The 22,007-nt window shown below is 40.5% G+C and overlaps 1 protein-coding gene across 5 annotated transcripts in view; it reads left to right on the forward strand.

Moving 5' to 3' along the window:
- Afg2a (AFG2 AAA ATPase homolog A) overlaps nucleotides 1-22,007 on the forward strand; it is a 169,863-nt gene that overhangs the window by 138,783 nt on the left and 9,073 nt on the right. Inside the window, exons 16-17 of one of the 5 annotated variants that reach the window (XR_009379765.1) lie at nucleotides 14,811-14,866; nucleotides 16,011-16,137. The exons of 3 other annotated variants lie outside the window; for them this stretch is intronic. Coding sequence is in view for 1 of the 2 variants with exons in the window: in XM_059265261.1 (XP_059121244.1) it covers nucleotides 14,811-14,822 (12 nt within the window). In the remaining variant the exon portion in view is untranslated. The remainder of the gene's footprint in view (nucleotides 1-14,810; nucleotides 14,867-16,010; nucleotides 16,138-22,007) is intronic. One more of the 5 variants, XM_059265261.1, reaches the window with a different exon arrangement.

Here is a 22,007-nt window from a genome sequence, read left to right on the forward strand (position 1 = left end):
TTTGCTGTTGTGGTGACTTGGATTGTAAGTGTCTGATTAGTGCTATGGCGTTGTTGGCTGTCTTTCTCCAGTGACACGCTGTGGAACATCTTTGCATTTGCCTGCTTCCCATCTGTGTGTCTTTAGGTGAGGTGTCACTTCAGAGATTTTGCCTGTTTTTTAAATGAGATTTCTTATCTTGTTGAGTTTTAGACTTTGTATTTCATATTCCAGTTCTTTATCAGGAATATATAATGTACAGATTCTAGCCCAGTCTGGCTTCCTTTATTATCTAGTCTTTCTCAAAGGGGAAATTAATTTTAGTATCACTGTAGTTACCCCATAGCTTTTTTCTTCATTTATAAATGTGATAATTTAGAGCTTTTAATGTCAAGGAAACTGATTTTCACCTGAAGAACTATTACCTGAGAAGTAAACCTTCACACCTCCTTCTTTTCCCTTCTAACATTATGCTACTGTATAGAGCAAGCATTTCTACCTACCTATATCACTGGGTCTCTAAATTAGGCAAATGTGATGCTTTGTGTATAGATCACATCCTGCACAAGAGCAGCCATGTTTTAAAATACAGAATAATTGTTCTAGTGGGCAACAGAAAGAGGATTTTAAATTAGGTACATTATAGAGAGGAAGTGGAGCGGGTGGGGGGCTAGAGCCAAGAACCATGTTGTGTCACCTTTTGGTGACACAATGGAAGCTGACACTCTAAGCTCTGCTGACTTGTACCTGTTAAGGCCTGGTTTACTCTTAACACTCTATATTTCAACTTCTCTGTCTTGAACAAAATCATCCCTGAGAACCATTAGAATTCTCATAGTCTTGTTTTTAATTTGAATTCTTCTTATTACTTTCTTCAAATTTCCTACAGGAGTGTTTATATCATTTTCATCTCTCCCTCTCTCCCCTCTAAGTCCTCCAGCTTCCCCCTTCTTGAATTCATGACCTTTTTGATAATTATTGTTACATGTATACAATGTTTTCTGTCCAGTATTTGATGCTTCTATTATGCATTACTTGTTTTTGTAATAGTGTCAAAGCTAATGCTAGGGGAATTGTCTACAGAAATCCTAGCTATGCCCTGTTTTAAGATAATAAGGTCAAGCCAAGTGTGGTGATGCACACTTACAATCCTAATATTCAAGAGAATGAGGCAGGAAGAACATGAATTCAAGTACCTATTGAGTTTGAGGCCAGTCTCTTTTTTTAGAAATAGTAATAGTAAATAAGAAAGAAAAAGTGTTGCTGGTATTTAAGGAAGTACTTTATCTTCTACTTACTGAAACCTAAAAGAGAATTGAGAAGTATTAGTGACAGCATCTCTTACAGACTCTTTCTAGGGGTGGGACACAGGGGTCTCATTATCCGAGGTTGGACTCAATTAAATACTTGATCCTTCTACCTTAGCCTTCTAAGAGCTGGGACTACATGCATGAACCACCAGAGTGGCCTTTAAACATGTGATAGACTGTATCTCTATGTGTATAAAGAAGCAAAACTCATTTTCCTTGATTACTGTGCCCATATTAGAAGGCCTTATACAGGATTCTTCGTTGTCTCCATGAGCAAAAGAGGGGGAAAGCAGACTTAGTAGCCAAGAAGCAAAAGAGAAACGGCATCCAGAAGGTATAAAAACATGCTCTAACTGCTGGGATTCGATTGCCTTCTTGTGCTGATGTGACACGTTGTGCTTTATTTGGTTCTAGCTGGAACTCTACTGATAATGCTTACAACTTTTGGAACTAGAGCTAAAGTTCACTTAATATACACAGTGTGTTGTTTAATAACTCAGACATTCATCAAGTAAAAAGTCCTTGTCACCTTCTGTGGTGCCTGAAGCTGCTAGGTCTCTACAAACCTGTAATAAGTGTGTGACACCCTAACAGCCTCCCCACCCCAGCATTCTTCCCTCTTCTCTGGAGGCTTGATAATGACTTTCATTGCTTCTCTAATAAAGAAGCTTTGTTTAGGATTTTCAGAGTTCAGTTGCTGCCTTAAGAAGATAGCTTTCACTTACATGAGCACATTAAAGGTTGAAACTTCTGCTGGCCTTACTTTTAAGGCAGTCTGCATTTCTTTCTTCACTGTGGATGAGCATCATGATAGCTGATGTTTTTCTGTAACATTTTAAATGATGTGTACCACCACCCTGATCCACATATGGTTAATTTTTTTTATTGGGTGAGGAACACAGGGATATTTAGAGACATTGCAGCTTCGTGGAACTCTGATTTTGAATCCCCCTCCCGGCGCCGTCCCCCCCACACACACACACATACATCTTCCCTCCCAGAAAGCCATCTGTGTTCATCTCCAGCCTAAAATAGATACCACTATTCATCATTCTTTAATGCTTACATGATGTTCCCCGAGCCATAGATGCAGGATCTATGTCCATTACAAGATGTGTCTGTTAGGACTGGGCTCCCTACATTTTGTTGATCTTTGCATGGTGTCCAGTTGTGGTTTTCTACAGTGGTCTCCATTTGCTGTAAAGAGGCGATCCTTCGACAAGATTTAATGGCTACACTTACTTGTGGGTATAAGGATAAACTTTAGAATGTAGTTAAGGAATTATACTGATCTAGCAAAGTGGTCGTAGTAAATTCTCTTCTAAGATCCATGACCTTACTAGCCCTGGAGAGTTGGCTATGTTTCTAGTGCCAGGCATGATTTCCTTCCTGTTAAGGGGGCCTTAAAGATTTAAGTCTACTTAGACAGCTGGTGGTTACCAGAGTGCCTCTATTGTACCTTAGTGGATGTTTTGCCATGCTGGTCATTGTACTGGTTTATAGTTACCACAACTAGGTAGGACTATTAATTACTGCCCTCCCTTGGCAGCTGACATAGTATTTTCTGGTACAGGGGAGGCTATACAATAGAAAGGAGACTTTCATGTTAGATAGAACTCTAATGAACCAAGTCTTATTTCCTAAGTGTGTGGTGTCTTCAGCAATAGGGGCTTACCTTCAACCTCTGAGAGGCATCCAAAGGCCCTCAAAGGCCCTATATTGTTGTAGGAGCCATTTGGATACTCTGACCACTTGAGAGGAGCTCTCTCATGACTGGTAGTTGGGTTTTTGTTAGTCTGTGGTTATTGGGGGGAAGGAGGGTGTCATTGTCCGAACTGGCCATCTTTTGTAGCCAGGCAAAGCTTCCAGTGGTGAGACTCAGTTGCATTCATTTGGGTTGTTGGCCAAGAGGGTCCTGTGGAGATCCCTAAAGAACCCAGGCTGATGCTAGGACAGAAGGCTGCTTTGTTATAAAATTTCTCATAGTTATTTTCACAGGTGTCTCTCCAAATATTCAGCCCAAGAAAGACTGAAAGAAAAGAATATACTGGTAGTTGTTGTTTTTCCTATGTGTTCAACTTTTCATGGTATTCTAAATGTTATATACTCAGCTGAAACGTTAATCTGTACTTCCACTTTTCATTTTAACATAGATAGTAACATCTGAAACTATGATTCACTGTTCTCATTGTACTTTGATCAAGCTTCAGGTTAAAGTATAGGCACTTGCTCAAAGTTATAACTCTTAAAAATTTCAGGTAAGATGGGTGAGACAGTTGATTGGCTTGATCTATTTGGGAGGCATCCAGGCAGTGGGACCGGGTCCTGTGCTCATTGCATAAGTCAGCTGTTTGAAACCTGGGGCCTATGCAGGATCGCTTGGCTCAGCCTGGGAGGAGGGGACTGGACCTACCTGGACTGAGTCTACCAGGTTGATCTCAGTCCGCGGGGAAGGCTTTGCCCTGGAGGAGGTGGGAATGGAGGGTGGGCTGGGGGAAAAGTGAGGGGGGCGGGAGGGGGGAGAACAAGGGAATCCGTGGCTGATATGTAGAACTGAATTGTATTGCAAAATAAAAATAAAAAAAAAAAAATTAAAAAAAAAATTCCGGTAAGGCTATAAAAAACGGCCAGTTCAGATTCTATATCCTCCATTACTAGGAGTCCTCACTAGGGTCTCCCTCATAGATTCCAGGAAGATATTCACATCACCCCCAAATGCTCCCCAATTCCAGCAGTCTCCCCATACTCACTCCCTCCACCCCTCCCCATCTGATCCTTTCCACCCCTATCCCCACCTACACCCAGTCTACCTGCAAAATTTATTCCATTTCCTATTCCCAGTGAGATCCATGTGTATCTCTCCCCACCCCAGTCCTCCTCTTTGCCTAACCCCTCTGGGTCTGTGGGTTGTAGCTTGATTATCATTTACTTAACAGCTGGTAATCTACTTATAAGTGAGTACATACCATATTTGTCTTTCTGAGTCTCAGTTACCTCAGTCATTTTTTTCTAGTTGTATCCATTTGCCTGCAAACTTTATGATGTTAATTTTTTAACAGCTGAGAAATAATCCATTGTGTAAATGTGCCACATTTTCTTTATCCATTCTTCATTTGAAGGATATGTAGGTTGTTTCCAGTTTCTGCCTATTAGACCTAAGAGTGTTATAGTTATGTCTTGAGGTAGATCAAGTCCCAATTTTCTGAGGAACCACCATTTTGATTTCCATAGTAGTTGTACAAGTTTGCACTCCCACCAGCAAGGGAGGGGTATTCACATTGCTCTACATCCTCACCAGCAAGAGCTGACATTTGTGGTTTTGATCTTAACATTCTGACAAGTGTAAGATGGAATCTCAAAGTAATTTTGATTTGCATTTCCCTGATGGCTAAGAATATTAAACATTTCAAGTGTTTTTCAGCCATTTGAGTTTCCTCTATTAAGATTTCTCTATTTAGATAAATCTGTACCCTATTTTTAAATGGATTATTTGGTGTTTTTGATATCTAATTTATTGAGTTCTTTATATATTTTGAATGTTAAACCTCTGTTCATTGTGGAGTTTGGTAAAAATCTTTTTCCATTCACTAAGCTGCCTCTTTGTCTAATTGATAGTGTCCTTTGCCTTACAGAAGCTTTTCAGTTTCATGAAGTCCCATTTATTAATCATTGATCTTAGTGCCTGTGCTGTCGGTGTTTGCTGTTCAGATAGTTGTCTCCTGTGCCAATGCGTTCAAGGCTATTCCTCCTTTCCCTTCCATCAGGTTCAGTGTATCTGAATTTTATGTAGAAGTCTTTGATCCACTTGGACAGATTGATAAATATGGATCCATTTACATCCTTCTACATACAGCCATCCAGTTTGACCAGCACCATTTGTTGAAGATACTTTCTTTTTTCCAGTGTGTATTTCTGGCTTCTTTATGAAAAAATCAGGTGTATACATATGTGAATTTATGTCTGGGTCTTCAATTCTGTTGATCAATGTGCCTATATTTATGCCAGTACTATGCAGTTTTTATTACTATAGCTCTGTAGCACAACTTGAAATCAAAGATACCTCAAGCAGTTCTTTTATTTTTCAGGATTATTTTAGCTGTCATGGGTTTTTGTGTTTCCGCATGAAGTTAGAATTGTCTTTTCAAGGTCTGTAAAGAAGTGTTGGAGTTTTGATGGAGATTTCGTTGGATCTGTAGATTGCTTTTGGTATGATAGCCAATTTTACTGTTAATTCTAATGATCAGTGGAAGATCTTTCCATTTTCTGATATCTTCTTCAATTTCTTCCTTCAGAGACTTGAAGTTTTTATCATACAAGTCTTTCACTTGTTTGGTTAGCATTACGCCAAGGTATTTTATATTATTTGAGGCTATTGTGAACAATGTTGTTTCATTGATTTCTTTCTCAATCTGTTTGTCATTTGTATGTAGGAGGGCTACTGATTTTCTTGAGTTAATATTGTATCCAGCCACTTTGTTGAAAGTGTATATCAAATGTAGGTGTTCCCTAGTGGAATTTTTAGGGTCACTTATGTACGCTATCATAACATTTGCAAATAATGATACTTTGACTTCTTCCTTTCCAATTTGTATCCCTTTTATCTCCTCTGGTTATCTTACTGCTCTAAGTACTATATTGAAAAGATAATGCAGAGTGTGGACAGCCTTGTCTTGTTCCTGATTTTAGTGGAAACTTTTGAATTTCTCTCCATTTAATTTGATGTTGGCTAGAGGCTTGCTGTGAATTGCCTTTATTATGTTTAGGTATGTTTTTTGTATCCCTAAGCTCTCCAGGACTTTTATCATGAAGGGGGTCGGATTTTGTCAAAGGCTTTTTCAGTATCTAATGAGATGATCATGTGGGTTTTTTTGTTTTCTTTCAGTTTATTTATATGGTGGATTACATTTACTGATTTCACTATGTTGAACCATCCCTGCATCTCTGGGATGAAGCCTACCTGATCATACTGGATGATCTTTTGATGTGTTCTTGGATTCTGTTTGCAAGTATTTTATTGAGAATTTTTGCATCTGTGTTCATAAGGTAAATTGGTCTGTAATTCTTTCTTTGTTGAGTCTTTTTTGTGGTTTGGGTATCATGGTAATTGTGGCCTCATAAAATGAATTGGGCAATGTCCCTTCTGTTTCTATTTTGTGGAATAATTTGAGGAGTATTGGCATTAACTCTTTGAAAGTCTGGTAGAATTCGTCTAAAACCATTTGGTCCTGGGCTTTTTTTTTTTTTTTCTTTTTTTTTTTTGGCTTGGGAGACATTTAATGACTGCTTCTAATTCACTAGGGTTATATATCTATTTAAATTGTTTATCTGATCTTGATTTAACTTTGGTAAGTGGTATCTATTGAGAAAATTATCCATTTGTTTTAGATTTTCCAATTTATTAGAGTACAGGTTTTTAAAGTGTGTCCTATGATTTTCTGGATTTCTTTGGTGTCTGTTATGACCTCCTTTTTGTTTCTGATTTTATTATTGGATATTCTCTCCATCTTTTAGTGAGTTTGGATAAGAGTTTTTCTGTTTTGTAGATTTTTCTCATATAACCTACTCTTTGTTTCTTTTTTTTTTTTTGTATTATCTATTTTATTGATTTCAGCCCTCAGTTTGATTATTTCCTGCCGTCTACTCCTCTTGGGTGTGCTTACTTCTTTTTGTTCTAAAGATTTCTAGAGTTAAGTTGCTAGCATGAGATCTCTGCAGTTTTTGTTGTTGTTGTTAAGATTGATTTATTATGTATTATTATTATTATTATTATTATTATATTCTACATTATTCATTATGTATACAGTGTTCTGCCTGCATGTATACCAGCATGACAGAAGAGGGCATTAGATCTCACTATAGATAGTTGTAAGCTACCATGTGGTTACCAAGAATTGAACTCGGGACCTCTGGAAGAGCAGCCAGTGCTCTTAACCTCTGAGCCATCTCTTCAGCCCCTCTTCTAAATATTCTTAAGGGACAAAATTATACCTTACAGATAAGAATTTGTAGAATACTGTCTTTAAGGGCATATCTGAGCAAGAAAGAATGTGTCAGACAAGCCCTATCTAATTGATTCAATGTGTATGTATTCTCTTTCCTGAACTTACAAGTTATCTTTATATGCAGTACCTAGTCATGATAGCAAGGCATGAAAGCCCTGAGTGGCCATTATGTGAAGTGAAAGTGAAACGTGGGTTTGCAGTAGAAACACTTAGATGTTAGAGATGCCAGAACAATGGGTTATTTGCCATGGAAAGCTGATGAGGGAGTAGAACCAGTGAGAGAGAGAAATGGCTGTTGGCAGGCTTAGGGAAATGGCTCTGTTAGTAAACACCTGCTGCCTGAGAGTGAGGATCTGAGCTGAGATGCCAGCACTCATATGCAAAGCTGGACACATGGTCATATGACTCTCTAACTGTGGCTTTAGGCAGGGCAGAGGGACGGAGGAGTACAGGAGAGGGGGGATGGCAGGAGGAGCCCTGGCACGCGCTGACCAACCATCTAGCATCAGGCTCAGTGAGAAACCCTGTCTTAAAAGATACCCAACATTGACCTTTGGCCTTCACACTCACACATGAACATGGACTACATGCATACACACACATAAACAAAAAATTGAAATTTTCAGCTAATTTTTTTAAAAATTAAGAGGAAAAGTTCAAGTAGGAGCCACAGGGGTAATAGTAGCAGCTTATAGACTAAGGAGGAGTAGGACAACATAGAGAATGAATGAAGTATCCGAGGAAAAGGATAACTGGTAAAGATCACAGGATTAGGGTCATTTTCAAAAAGAAGGATTTGCTTTCAGCTGAAAGCGTGTGGCTCTATTTCATATTATGAAAGAAAATTTATTGTAAATATAGATGATTTCACAGGTAGAGGATGGAAGGTTGAAGGGAGTCAGGATTGGAGTTAGTTGTCTCCTCTCAACTTGAAAGTCTATTCCATCAAGTCTTGTTTGACCATATTAATACTAAATCCATATTAATACTGAATCCATCCTTGAGATGTTTATTTTGTATTGTGCGTAGTACAATACATAGAGAGGCTGATCCCTCTTTTTTTTTTAACCGCCCCCCATCCCTCTTTTTAATAATAGCCAGAAGTCAAAACTAGAAGGATAATCATTCTGAGTCTGGAGTACCTGTGAGTCATCTTAGAGATGATTTTCATACTCTGTGTATATACATGTATATGTACAGATCTATGCCTGTGTCTGTGTGTATGCATCTGTGTATATGTCTTTATATGCATGCATGTGGCCTTAGGGATTGTATTTATGGCTTTACACACAATAGACAAGCATTCTGCTGAGCTTATATCCCCAGCTGTCCAAACATTTTGTTTCATTTTCCCCATTCCTTTGTAAATATCCAATCTATTGAATGTTAGTCGATGTATAGATTTATTCCAGGAAGAGAAGAGAAAGCAGTCCTGTGTATGTTGGTGGCAATCTACTAGTGGGAGTTGTTCAAGCAAATGTATACTGTGTTTCTCTACAGTTAATTAGGAGTGGATATACTGTGAAAGCCAGACTTTGGCTTTATTTAATAACTAGTTCCTCTGGACCCCCTGTGCTAGAGACCTTGTCCATGTAATGCTTCTGTTGAATTTAAACTCATGCTTTAGCTTGTCCTTGTTTTCTTGCCTGTTATGCAGTCTAGTCATATATATCACAAAGAAGGTTTAAAAATTGACTAATTATTTTAATGATTGACCTTCTGCAGTCATCTGAGAACCATTTCCACATTCCAGACCTAATGTCTTTGTAATACAATGTTAATACCTCAGAATCTTCAAAGAAAATTACTTGATCAAAAGAAGTAGTGGGGCTGTAATTCAGTGTGGTGGAGTGCTTGCTTAGCATGCTAGAAGCTCTGTGTCCTCCCTAGCACCACATAAACCAGTCATGGTGGCTCAACACTTAGACTCCCAGCAAGAGGCTTGTGAGCTCAGGGTATCTTCTTTGTCTACATAGCAAGTTTGGAACTGGATACAAGACCTTGTCTTTAAAAGGAAGAGGAGACAAGACTGAAAGTCTGGCCCATATTTTGTACTTCGTGGATGCTTGATGATGAATGGATGGATGCAGTTTCTTTTTTGTGTAAGTTTCTCATTAAAAATTATGATTTTGACAGATGTGGTAGTACACACCTTTAATCCCAGCACTTGAGAGGCAGAGGCAGGCAGATATCTGTGAGTCCAAGATGAGCCTGGTCTACGTAGTAAGTACCAGGACTCTGTAGAGAGATCCTGTCTTAAAAAATAAATTAATTAAAAATTTTTTTTTTATTTAATGATTCTTTTATTCTCCTTTCTTAGGCATTTTAACATTAACATTTTTGGTTTTTCGAGACAGGGTTCCTCTGTGTAGCTTTGTGCCTTTCCTGGAACTCACTCTGTAGCCCAGGCTGGCCTCAAACTCACAGAGATCCTCCTGCCTCTGCCTCCCGAGTGCTGGGATTAAAGAACATTAACATTTTTAAAACATGTTGACAGAACAGCAAACACTGAAGAAACATCATCTACCCTTGGACTTCTACTCAGGAGGCTGACACATGAGGATCATGACTTCAAATGTATCCCAGACTAATTACTGACATCTAGCCTAGGCTGGATAACAAACAGCATCTTAAGGGAACTTGTGAAAATATGAAAAACAAAACCAAGAACAACAACCCTTTCACAGACACCCATACATGAAAAATATGATAAAACATTGCCTGATATTTAAATAAACAATGAACTACATAGATGATAGGCATCCCATTCTATACATTGCAGCAGAAAAATACCTATCTCTGAGTGAAAGCACAATGGAAGATGACAAAAGCCACAGAAGGAATATAAGGACCACAGGTTGATTGTGACTAAAAGATTTGCCACACATACTTTAATATCTACTTCAAATATTGCAAATTAGAAACCGCAATGCAGTGATCTCCGTCAGTCTTGAGTGAACATGCTATGTAATTTGCTTCCTTCAAGGCTATGATGAAAAAGAAGGGAAGAATACTCTTTTTAGAACATCTGCAGCCATTCACATTAGTTTTCTGTCATTACAAATACCTGAGGTGCTCAGCCTAACAAACAGGTTTATTTGGGCTCACAGCATGGTAGTTTCAGTTTATTTGGCCACACCGCTTTTGGGCCTGTAATGAGATAGGAAATCGTGGCAGAAACGTGGCAAGGCCAAACTCCTTTACCTCATGACCGTGAGGCAAAAGAGAGGAAGAGGCAGGCCATTACTCTTTCTGTTATGGACACACCTTCATTGATTTTGTGATCTCCTACTAGACCCAACCTCTTAACCACACTACTGCCTTTTAGTGCCTTCCTGCAAACTACACCACCAACACTGGGGCCCTGTCTGATACTTGGCATCCACATAGAACACCCTTGCATCTTTAGTTATTCTTTTGTGACTTCTGGATACTCACCAAGGCTGCAGAGTTTTTAAAAAAATAAAATAAAGCATAGTCACTTTCTTTTGCCTTGGTTATAGTTCTGATGATTAATTATAACAAGTTTGGATAATTGCTGGCTTGGGCAGTGTTCAGATCACTTATTTAAAGGAATTTGTGATTTGTTAAGCCCTGGTGTATCCTGTTACCCAGTTCTCTAGCCCAAAGCTTTAGATACTGATTTAATCTGGAAATGTTAATTAGACTCCCAGTAAATAGCCCATGTTCAAGAGGCTGTCTGGTAATGAGAGGATATCATTAGAATGTAAACCTGTTTGTTTGAGCAGAGTTCAGGCAGCACTGATATGAAGCAGTGGTCAAAGTCAGGTTTACTGATGATCTTAATTTTTAGTAAGAAGAATCCTAAAGCAAGTGACTCTCTAATGGGTAGGAATAAAAACACCTTTCATGCACTACTACTGCACAGCTAATCAGGCTAGCTCTGGGGGGCGGAGCTAGTTGCTGTTGTTTTGTGTTGTACTGATATCTGCCTCACATCCAAGTGTGCTGGAAACTATTTGTGTTTTAGTTGAACTGTGTTCATCTTTCTGTGTAGTATTTTTTGTTCAGGTGAAACTTTGGATAGTTATTTCTTTAACCCCCTCCAGTTTCCATTCTTACCTGTTAGGTGTTTCAGTTAGATGTAAACAAATTAACCGCACTCTGTGCAGGTTTCTGCTTCTTCCCTAGAGTTCGTGCTCATTAATTTGCAAAGAAACCAAATATTGAGACTGGCAGAAGAGGTTGCAGGCACTGTTTGCACACAATCCTTATAGCTTTCCTTTTAGCGTGTTCTGTTTGTTTGAACCTTTCTTTTTAAGTTTTCTGTGCTTGTGTTTTGCCTACTTGTATGTCTGTGAACCACATGTGTACCTGGGTGCCCATAGAGGCCAGAATCCCCGGTAGCTGGAGTTACAGACAGTTGTGAGAGCCACCATGTTGGTTCTGGGACTGTAGCCCATATCCTGTGGAAGAGCAGCCAGAGCTGAGCCATCTCTCCAGCCCCTAGTTTGCTCTTCTAAGCATGCATCACTTTGATCTCTTTGGGGTCAAAAAATGAGTAAGAAAGACAGTTAAGAGTGGTGAATACAAGAGGACATACGATGCTGAGTCATACCGTCTCACTCGACAGTGCATTTCTGTGCTAGTCTATTGTCTGCTAGAGGAAGTGGGGACAGTGGCATTTCATGCACTGCATTCCGATCCTCTCTCTGCTGTTTACAAGCTGTAATACATTTAATTTGGTGAGTTATTGCTGACACTGTAAAATTACAGTAATAATACTTTCACAGGTTTTAAAGATTATAAATAATATGTAGGATACTTGATACAAAATAGCTGTTATTTATTCTCATTATTGAGAAATACTACTATTTTTATTTAATAAAGTTAGATTCTCACATACATAAATGTTTCCTATTCCTGCTATAACAAGTTACACAAAATAGCTCCTCAGACAATACAAGTGTTTTGATACTGTAATTCTGGAAGTTGAAAGTTGGTGTTCAGGGTACCACTGAACTAAATGCAATATATCTGCAAGCCTGTGCTACTTCCTCTAGGTTATAGAACAGTCTATTTTGGATTGTTTGTTTGTTTGTTTTTGCTGTTGTCTTGAGCGTGTCGTCATCGGCCCCCTCCCGCCCCCACTCACGCATTTGCTTGGCTGGCGTTGTTCTTACATCTCTCCCGCTCAGAGGGGCCCTTTCTAATTATAGAAATCTGTCCAGATAAACTGGGCTAGTCCTTCTGTCAGATCAGATGATGACCGACCTTAGTTCCACCTATAACTGTGACCCCCTTGTCTTAGACCATAACACAGTCAGAACTCAGACTAGTAGGCCTTTAGACGGCCAGGCTTATCAGCAAGGAGAAAGGAATGCCATGAGGTGTTGGTTAGGCCGGGCTCAGACAATTAGGCTGTGAAGAGAGCAGTTCTGTGGGCCAGTCCCTTAGCTGCTGGGCTTCTTCCTCAGACCTGCTCTCCAGCTCATTAAGACTCTTAAGACTATATCTGGATGCCCTTTGATTGAACACCGATGGCAAAGCAGAAACAACACTGTAAAGAGAGAAACCACAAAGGTGTCCTTTAGCAGGTGAACAGACGTGCAACCTGTGATACACACAGACCTTTCACTGTCATTATACATTATCAGTAAGGAGTTATTATGCCAGGAAAATACACAGAAGACACTCCAAATATATGGCATTCTGGAAAAGATAAAAGGAAAAGAGAGTGAAAAGGTTAGAGGAAGGAAAGGGTGAGAAGCCAGAGAAAAAGTGTTTTTCAGGACACTGGACAGTTTGAATGTGAAATACCCCCAACTCCAAGCTCAGATGTACCCAGGCATTTGAGCCAATCAGTGAGAGATGATTGGGTTGTGATTTTAATCTGTGGGCAGGATTGTAGTCTGATGACATGGGAGGGAAGGGATAGGGAGTGGAGCCTGGTTGGAAGAAGGAGATCACCTGAGGTTGTGTTGTTTCTAGCCCATTCCTATAGGTCTCTCTGCTTCCTGGCTACCATGAGGTTTGTAGGCTCCAGTCAGGTGCCCTTAGCACCAGGATATTCTGCCTCACCATTGACTGAACCTTTCAAAACTAGGCAACAAAACAAATAATCCCTTCTTGAAATGATTTCTCTTAGATGTTTTGCACAGGGCCAGAAAGTATGACTAATAGAAACAATGAAGCTAATGCTGTGTAGTAGGGTACACAGTGAACCCTGATGTAAGCCATGGGCCTGGAGGACAGTCAATATAGCCTCAGATAGAATCAGCAGACTAATTGGGCAGGATAGGTGATGAAGGTTGCTGTGTGTGTAGGGCAGAGGAGATATGAGCATTCTGTATTTAATGATTAAACTGTGGACTTGAAACTACTCTAAAAAGCACTTTTTTTTTTTAATGTAAGGGGTGGGTGAGAGTTAAAGACGTCTCTCTGAGCCTGTCCTCATCTCCACTGCCTGTTTCCCAGTCTTCTCATTCAGCTTTATCTCTTCAGTGTAAGTTGATTAAGCCAACTTTTCCCTGCCCTTTGGGTTTCTTAGTGCCACAAAGCAGATAGATGACTGCAGAGCTGATTCTAATGGAAAGAATCCTATCTTTCTGTAATTGCTATCTCATAACTGAGAACTGCATTCCTGAGGAAGAACTTGCTATTATTTTAATGTATAGTCTACTTCTTCTGGAATGCAAGTATACTGCACCCACGGAGGACCACTACGCCGTGAGTGGTGGCTATAAAAACAGCCCAGGAAAGTCATTCTTCATTGTTATCCCTCAAAACAGGGCTATAAGGCTGGTCTTTTAAGAAGAGCTGGAGTAGCTGAGGACAGTTTCTTATAGAAGGCAGCCTCATTTGTTTAGGAGCTAACAATTACTAGGATTGTTTAAAAGTAAATGAGTGAAAGGTCAGAACAGAAAGGGTTGGGGAAGGAAGAGAGGAAAGAGAAAGGGATGAAAGAATGACACCATGTTTTCTGTGTCACGGTTTCGAGGCACCTAGTGGAGTGCTTTACAAGATTTTCTACTTGGACAGAGTAAGAAAAACAGTGTTTGGGGTTTTTTAATCAGAGACACTATACAAAAATTATTTGCTTCCTAAGAACTATAATCACATAGGTGTGTCACAGTCTTATGTTTGCTTGGTTTCCAAAGCCAAGTCAGGTGGTCTGTAAAGGTTTTACCACCCTGAAATTGGCACAGCATGGGCTCAAGAAGATCTTTCTGGGCACCAGCTCTCTGGTTTCTGTAGAGTGGGACACGGTATTACTCCTACCCAGCACTGGGCTACAGAGGATGCCGGAGCAATGTGAGATTCTGCTCAAGGGAGGAGCATTTTAAGTCAGTCTTGGTCCCTTAATGATGCCGTGGTGTTAATGGTTAAGTAGTAGTTGACTTCATAATCTTTCATCCATACACTTTGATGTTTATGTTAGTGAGTAGAGATGCTAGAGAGGAACTCATATCTTTCAAATAATTCTTTCCTCCTGTTACTGCCATCTTTTCATTCAGCTAATTTTAGAAGAATTAAAAGAACAATTTTTCTTATACAGAATCCCAAATGAAGATCAAGCCAGCTTCATAGGAAGATTTACTACATCCTGGTGAGGTAACTACAGTCTGAGGAACAAAAATGGCCCAAAGCCTGTTTTTGTAAAGCCCAAAAGCTAGAAACACATTTACATTTTTAAGTAAGTGGAGAAAAATCAACAGACGATTGTGTGACACATTGTCATGGTTAGGGTTTCTATTGCTGCAGTCAAACACTATGACCAGAAAGCAAGTTGGGGAGGAAAGGGTTAATTTGGCTTACACTTAACACGTTGCTGTTCATCACCAAAGGAAGTCAGGACATGAACTCAAGCAGGGCTGGATCCTGGAGCTGATGCAGAGGCCATGGAGGGTGCTGCTTATTGACTTGCTCCACATGGCTTGCTCAGCCTGCTTTCTTAAAGAACCTAGGACCACCGGCCTGGGGATGGCACCACCCACGATGGGCTGGGCCATCCCCTATTGATCACTGAGAAAATGCCTTATAGCTCGATCTCATGGAGGTATTTCCTCAACTGAGGCTCCTTCCTCTCTGATGACTCTAGTTTGTGTCAAGCTGACACACAAAACTAGCCAGTACACATGTTAAAAAATATGTGAAGTTCAAATTTCAGTGTCATCAAGTTTCTTGGGAACACATCACACTTGGTCTTTGCATCCTTACCCTTCAGCTGTGACACTCGCAGGGGCAGATTTAAGTGCCTACAGGAGATGCTGGTTTCTTCCCTAAGCCAGATCTGCCCCATGGAAAAGTCACAGAATCATTTTGCCATCCACTAATCTAATGCTTTTCACCATTCTCTACCCTCACCTACACACTGGATCTTCCTTCTTCCCTCCCTTGGGCTTCACATGTGCACACACATGGACACAGCTCATTCTTTTTACATTGTTTACAATTATAGTGAAATCCTTTGTGAGTCTGCAGTAAGGGCTCAGGGGAGTAGCTTTCTGCCTCCCTCCCTGTGGCTTTCCTTCCCTCTATCTTTATGGAGAATTTCTAAGGTGGCTCCTTTTCCCCCAGTATGTTTTTGTTTTCAAGGTGGGAGTTAGATCCGGATACAGTCTTTCACTTCCTTGGAAAGTTCTGTGTTAGTATGTGGTCTCATTTTTAACCTACTTGCACATGCCCCAGTTATCTGAGATCGCTTTCACATGGGCTGAGGTTAAGCTTTATTTCTTTTGGCTTATCCCTCCCTCAGCAGACACTTCCTCTTTGCCTTGAAAGGACAAAACGATGTTCAGCTGTCTGGGCTTGGGCCCAGTATTTGATTTATACATTATTTAATTTCCTCCTGAAAATTGGAAGCAGGACTCTCAGGAATGGAAGTGAGTAGTTTTCATTTGTTTAAGAACACTTTTAGATTTAATATAATCAGTAGTAGATGTCATCATGATTGGGGGCGACTTAAGGTGAAACAAATACAAGTTAATACAAAGGAAAAGTACACGACAATAGAGAAGAGCTGAGGTTTCTGAATCATTGCTGCTGGGTTGTCTGTGCCACACATGGGGTGTGCTCACTGGGTGCCCTCTGGCCTGGGTTAACTTGCAGTTCCGGAGCATTTCCTCAGAACCACTACTGACTGCCTCTACCTCCACAACTGCACATGCCAGTGTGTATGTGAGTGCTAACATGATTGGAAATTTTTATATTAGTGATTCATACTAGAAATAACATTTTGTGCTTCCTAGGGTTTGGGGGTAGAATAGTCCTCTTGACATGTTCCTCTGAGGTTCCAGCCTACCTCCTCTTGGATACCTAAGCTCATAAGGATCTGGTACACTTGCTGCCTGCCCCTCCTTGCTGGGACTGTTTGCTCACACATCCCTCCCCATACTGCTGATCTGACCTCAGTGCAGCTCTGTCCTCCTGGTAATCAGCCCTAACTAGCCTTAGTTTCCCTGTTGTTCTCACCCCATCTGCCACATAACCCTTCTGAAGACTTCAGGCCTCCTGTTCCTTTGTTTCCTCTTTTCATACAGACCTCATTCCCTAGTGTGGAGATGAGCGAAAATGTTCCCAAGGGTGTTTCTTGGACCTCTTTTCCCCAGTGTGCACAGACTTTTGACATTGTGTCTACAAAGTTCCCACTTGAGAACTGCTCGGTCACTTTGCAACACAAGAGCGATGGAGGCTGGGGAAATGGTTCAGTCAGTAAAGTACTTGCTGAGCAAATATGAGGAGCTCAGTTCAGTTCCTGGACCCCTATAATAACTAGGTACAGTGGTGGTCCATGTCCTAACCAGCACTGGGGAGGAGCGACAAGTGGAGAAGATTGCCCAGCCAGGCCAGCTAATTGGTGAGCTCCAGGTTCATTGAAAGATCCTGTCTCAAAAGATAAGATGGAGAACCATTGAGGAACACACATGCATTATGCACATACTTACACAAGCATGCATACACCACACACACAAAATGGAAATATTTTAAAGCTTACAAATTTGTATTGAGCCCCATTCATAGCAGTCTTTGGCTGTATGTGACCCATCACCCACAGATTGAACACACCAGGGTGGCTGCTTATCTTTTCCAAGTGCCAGTGCCTTAGAAGCTTAGAGGGCTGCAGGCAAGCATAGTTGGGAAACTACTTGAGTCCTAGCAGGCTGCTTCTGACTCACTTGAAAGTGGTCTGTCCTCTACTACTTCTGTGTCTTCCCACAGACCAGCTTCCCAGGGAGTGAACACTACCTGCACATCGTCATGGTCCTTTAAAACTCAGGCCCTAAAGAGCTCCTTGAATATTGTTTAGCTCTTAGCACATGCTCTCTACTCTTCTACTTCAAGGTGGTCTAATGGACTAGATAGAGAACAGTTACTATAGTTGGACATATATGCATCTAAGTCTGGGGCTACCACTTAGCTTTTGTGTGATTTGGGGCCATCTGTTTAAATACATTAAAATCTGGTTTGTTGGTTTTCATTTATTAGTTTTGTTTAAATCTGGAGAAGATGTTGTCTGCATGATGGATTGTTGGGAAGCTTAAATGAAGGCCCCAGGGCCCTTGAGGCTCCTCAGCCCTGTACAGTGAATGGTGGTGCTATTAGTAGTCCTAACTGTCATCATTACTGTTCTCCCTTGCCAGTGTTCATGTTTCTCATGTCAGCTCCTCCTTGCACATTCTAAAAAAGCATTGGTGGCTTATTTTCCTATCTGCATTCCACAAATGTTGAGGTTTTCCTTCTAATCCATTTCTCTGTGTGTAACACAGTGACTTTTCCCAAATTTTTTCATAAGTGAGTTCAGGTGAGTAGAATAATTTTTCTTCTCTCCTAAGGGAAATGCTGGCAATACAGTGTTCGTAGAATTCAGAGATGCAAAGTTTACAGTTGTATCTTCAGAAGTCATTTTTCTCTTACGTTAGTACACTGAAGCGTAAAACAAATCAGCTTTTTAATTTACTGCTCTGCAGTTCTTGAGACTAAAGGACTTGTATATTTATATCTGGTCTGAGTAATTTTGTTTTTCTTCGGAGACAGACTTACTGTGTAGCTCCAGCTGTCCTGGAACTGCTCTGTAGAGCAGGCCAGCCTCAAACTCAGATATCCACCTGCCTCTGCCTCCCTAGTGTTTGGATTAAAGTGTGTACCATCATGCCCAACTAGTAATTCTTTCTTTAATAATAACTACTTCGGTTCCTGTTTGATGGCTCAGCCGGTAAAGGCACCGGCTGCCAAGCTTAAGAATCTAAATTTAATTCCTGGGACCCACATGGTTAAAGGAGAAAAGCAGTTCCAGCAAGTCATCCTCTGACCTCCACTATTGTGAGTGGAGTCTGTTCCCTATTCTAATACACAACACATACACATAGACACACACACACACACACACACACACACACACACACACACACACGTGCTCTCTCAAATACGTACAATTTTTAAAAGAACTGCTTTGTAGTTGATTTATAAATGCTATCAGAAGTAAAATATTTGAGGAGATATATCCAAGCATTAAGCTACTTTTTAGTTGTTGTTTTTTCCACTTTATAAGGTCAGCCAACAGCAAAGTTTTGCACTTAAAATACCAGCAGTTATGCTGGGCGGTGGTGGCGCACGCCTTTAATCCCAGCACTCGGGAGGCAGAGCCAGGCGGATCTCTGAGTTCGAGGCCAGCCTGGGCTACCAAGTGAGTTCCAGGAAAAGGCGCAAAGCTACACAGAGAAACCCTGTCTCGAAAAACCAAAAAAAAAAAAAAAAAAATACCAGCAGTTTTTCCATCTACATATTTTTTCTTAAATAAATATTCCTTTTTCTCTTTAGCATATTTCTGAAACACAAATTTTGTGCTTTTGAGAAGTAATACTTCTTCACAAATCACACATGGCCAGCTAGCTTGTCATCCTAAAAACTACGTCTGTAGATTAGGCTCTGCTGTTAGTTTGAAGGCTCATAGAGTGAAGGCGTGGCTCTGTTCCTCACAGTCTGAATCTCTGTCTTAGGACAAAGCCATGCTTGGATTTAGCTTACAGACCAGACAGAAGTTCAGAGCCTTAGCAAACAACACATATTCACATGGAGTACCTTCTTAAAAGTACCAGCATGCTAGCTGCTGAAGGACCACCCTGATCAGTGCTCAGAAAGGCCACTCAGCAAAGAGATGGGCCAGGACGTGGGCCCTACTCAGGGCTCACACTGAATCTACACTGGAACACTTTGAGAAGTTATGTATACTTTCTGTGGAGTATAAAATGATGTCAAAGTTGAGATCTTTAACATTCATTTAGTCTAATCCTATTTAATCGCTAGAATTTTTATTTGGTCTCTATGTTTAATGCAACCCAATTTTGTAGAACTCTTGCCAACCACAAGCATCAAATAACTAGTCACAGGCAGTTCTTCTTAACCTAAATTTGCACAGTGTTGTACAGTTCAGTGGTGCTGAATGAAGGCTGTGGGTAGTTATTTTAGTTTTTGCCAAATCTCTCTTTTTAAACTACTTTTATTTTACTTTTTTGTGTGTCTGGGTGTTTTCCCTATCTGTCTGTCTGTGCACCACATGCCTACTTATGTTGTTCATATCTGTGGTACGTAAGTATGTAATCATCTGGGAATTAGAAGATACATACACCTGCGCATTACCATGTACATGATAAGTTGATGTGGTAGGACCACACTGATTCTAATAACCTCTAAATAAGACCATTCTGAGCTTCCGATTGTTGCTTTCTAAGCCCATGGTTGCTGCTCCAGAACTTCTGAGCTCAGAGTGAGCTGACCTGAGACAACCCTGAGCCTCATTATTAGCACGGCTCCTGCAGCAGAGCATCTGCAGGCATGGTGAGCCCCAGAAGACTGACTAAACTTTAGTAGCCATGCTAAGAGAAAGGCCAAGTCAGTGCCACATATACATGAAACCCCTTGGAGAAATGTAGAGACAAGCTGTGCCTAGAGCAAGCAAAGGCATGAAGCCGTGGAAAGCTGGTGAAAGTAAGAGGAAAATGAAAGAGCAGAGGCAAGTGGTGAGAGAGTATGATTTTTGAAATTTACCTTTTCCAAAATTTTGGATGAAGAGTGGTTTAAAAAAAGATGCAGGTTGGGAAGGCCTCTGTGACAACCTCTACCACTACCACCAAAATAACAGCCTAGACAGGAAGGCAATGAAGAGTAGCTCTCCACAGTTGATAGCTTCTGGTGGAGGTGTGGGAGGAAAAGGACTCAGTTCTGTTGAAGGGGCAGGCCACTAAGAATTTGACCCTACTCCAGCAAGTATACAGGCAGCACAAAGTGAACTTCCATTTTTTTTTTAATTTTAATTTTTTATATCTTTTGAGAGAGTCACAAGGAGGGCAGACATGGAAGGACTGTGACGGGATTGTGATAGGGTACACAATGTGAAACTCCAAGAGAATCAGTAAAAATGTTACGTGGAGGGGTGCAGGTTGCAGGGTGATGATGACATAAACCTTTAATCCCAGCACTTGGGAGTCGGATCTCCATGAATTGTTGACCAGCCTGGTCTACAGAGCTAGTTCCAGGACAGCCTGTGTTACACAGAGAAACCCTGTCTTAGGGAAGGGGAGCGTTGTATAGTCATATTCATGTTCAGTAAAACAAAACATTTAACTGGATTTGGCTCTTTGTCCTGTCTAACTGTCTTAGCACTTTAGCATATCAGTAAGTCTTGAGATAAAAGGGAAAGAAAGGACCAGAAACAGCTCACATACCTTTTTACATGGGACAACTGGGTTTAATAAACTATGCAGCTATGAAGGGAATGAGAAATAGTTCTACATATAATGTGAAGTGGGCTCTTAGATACATTTGTTATCTAAGGCGGAGGAAAATGTAGATAGTGTACTATCATTTACCTAAGGAGTTAGGACTAGGAAAGCTTCCCTTTAGAGACCATGGCCAAACACTAGGCATGGTGCCATACTCTTGTAATTCCAGCACATGGGCAGTGGAGGTGGAATCTGTACAATGCAAGAAGAGAGGTAACTCCCAAAAGTTGTCCTCTACATGTTTGTACAAAACACACACATAAAATAAGTAAATAAATGTGAAAAAAAAATGAAGGCATGAGAAGATGCATAGGCCATGAATCAGTCCCTTTAACACAGTGATAAGAGAAAGATGTGAGCTATGATAACTGAATTCAGTAGTTGCTGTAAATATTTTAATCCCAACTCAAACATTTGTTGCTAATTGGCAAGATTTTAGCACTGACTAATTATTGATAATATTAAGGACTTTTTACAGTTTTTAAGGTGGAACAGTGTTGTTTTAATTTTTTTGTTGTTGTTGTTTTGTTTTGTTTTTCGAGACAGGGTTTCTCTGTATAGCTTTGCGCCTCTCCTGGAACTCACTTGGTAGCCCAGGCTGGCCTCGAACTCACAGAGATCCGCCTGGCTCTGCCTCCCGAGTGCTGGGATTAAAGGTGTGCGCCACCACCGCCCGGCTGTTTTAATTATTTTAAAGGTGTGTACTAAAGTATTTAGTAATTAGATAATCTGATTCTGGATTTTTTTTTTTTAATCAAATGTGTTCCTAGGGATTAAGAGAATGAAAATCGGTCGTGAGTATGTCAGTGTAAAAGCAAGTGATCTCGTGCTCTCTGTGTTCTCTTTTTCTCTCTCTTTCTCCTCCTTCCCAGCCCCAGTGGGTGTGGATATGTGTAAGTTTTCCATAGTTAAATACTAGGTTTCTATAGAGTGTATGATTATTCTCTCCCTAAATGGTCATTGGTAACTTAAGT

This window comes from Peromyscus eremicus, chromosome 6 (assembly GCF_949786415.1).
Source record: "Peromyscus eremicus chromosome 6, PerEre_H2_v1, whole genome shotgun sequence".
NCBI lineage: Eukaryota > Metazoa > Chordata > Mammalia > Rodentia > Cricetidae > Peromyscus > Peromyscus eremicus.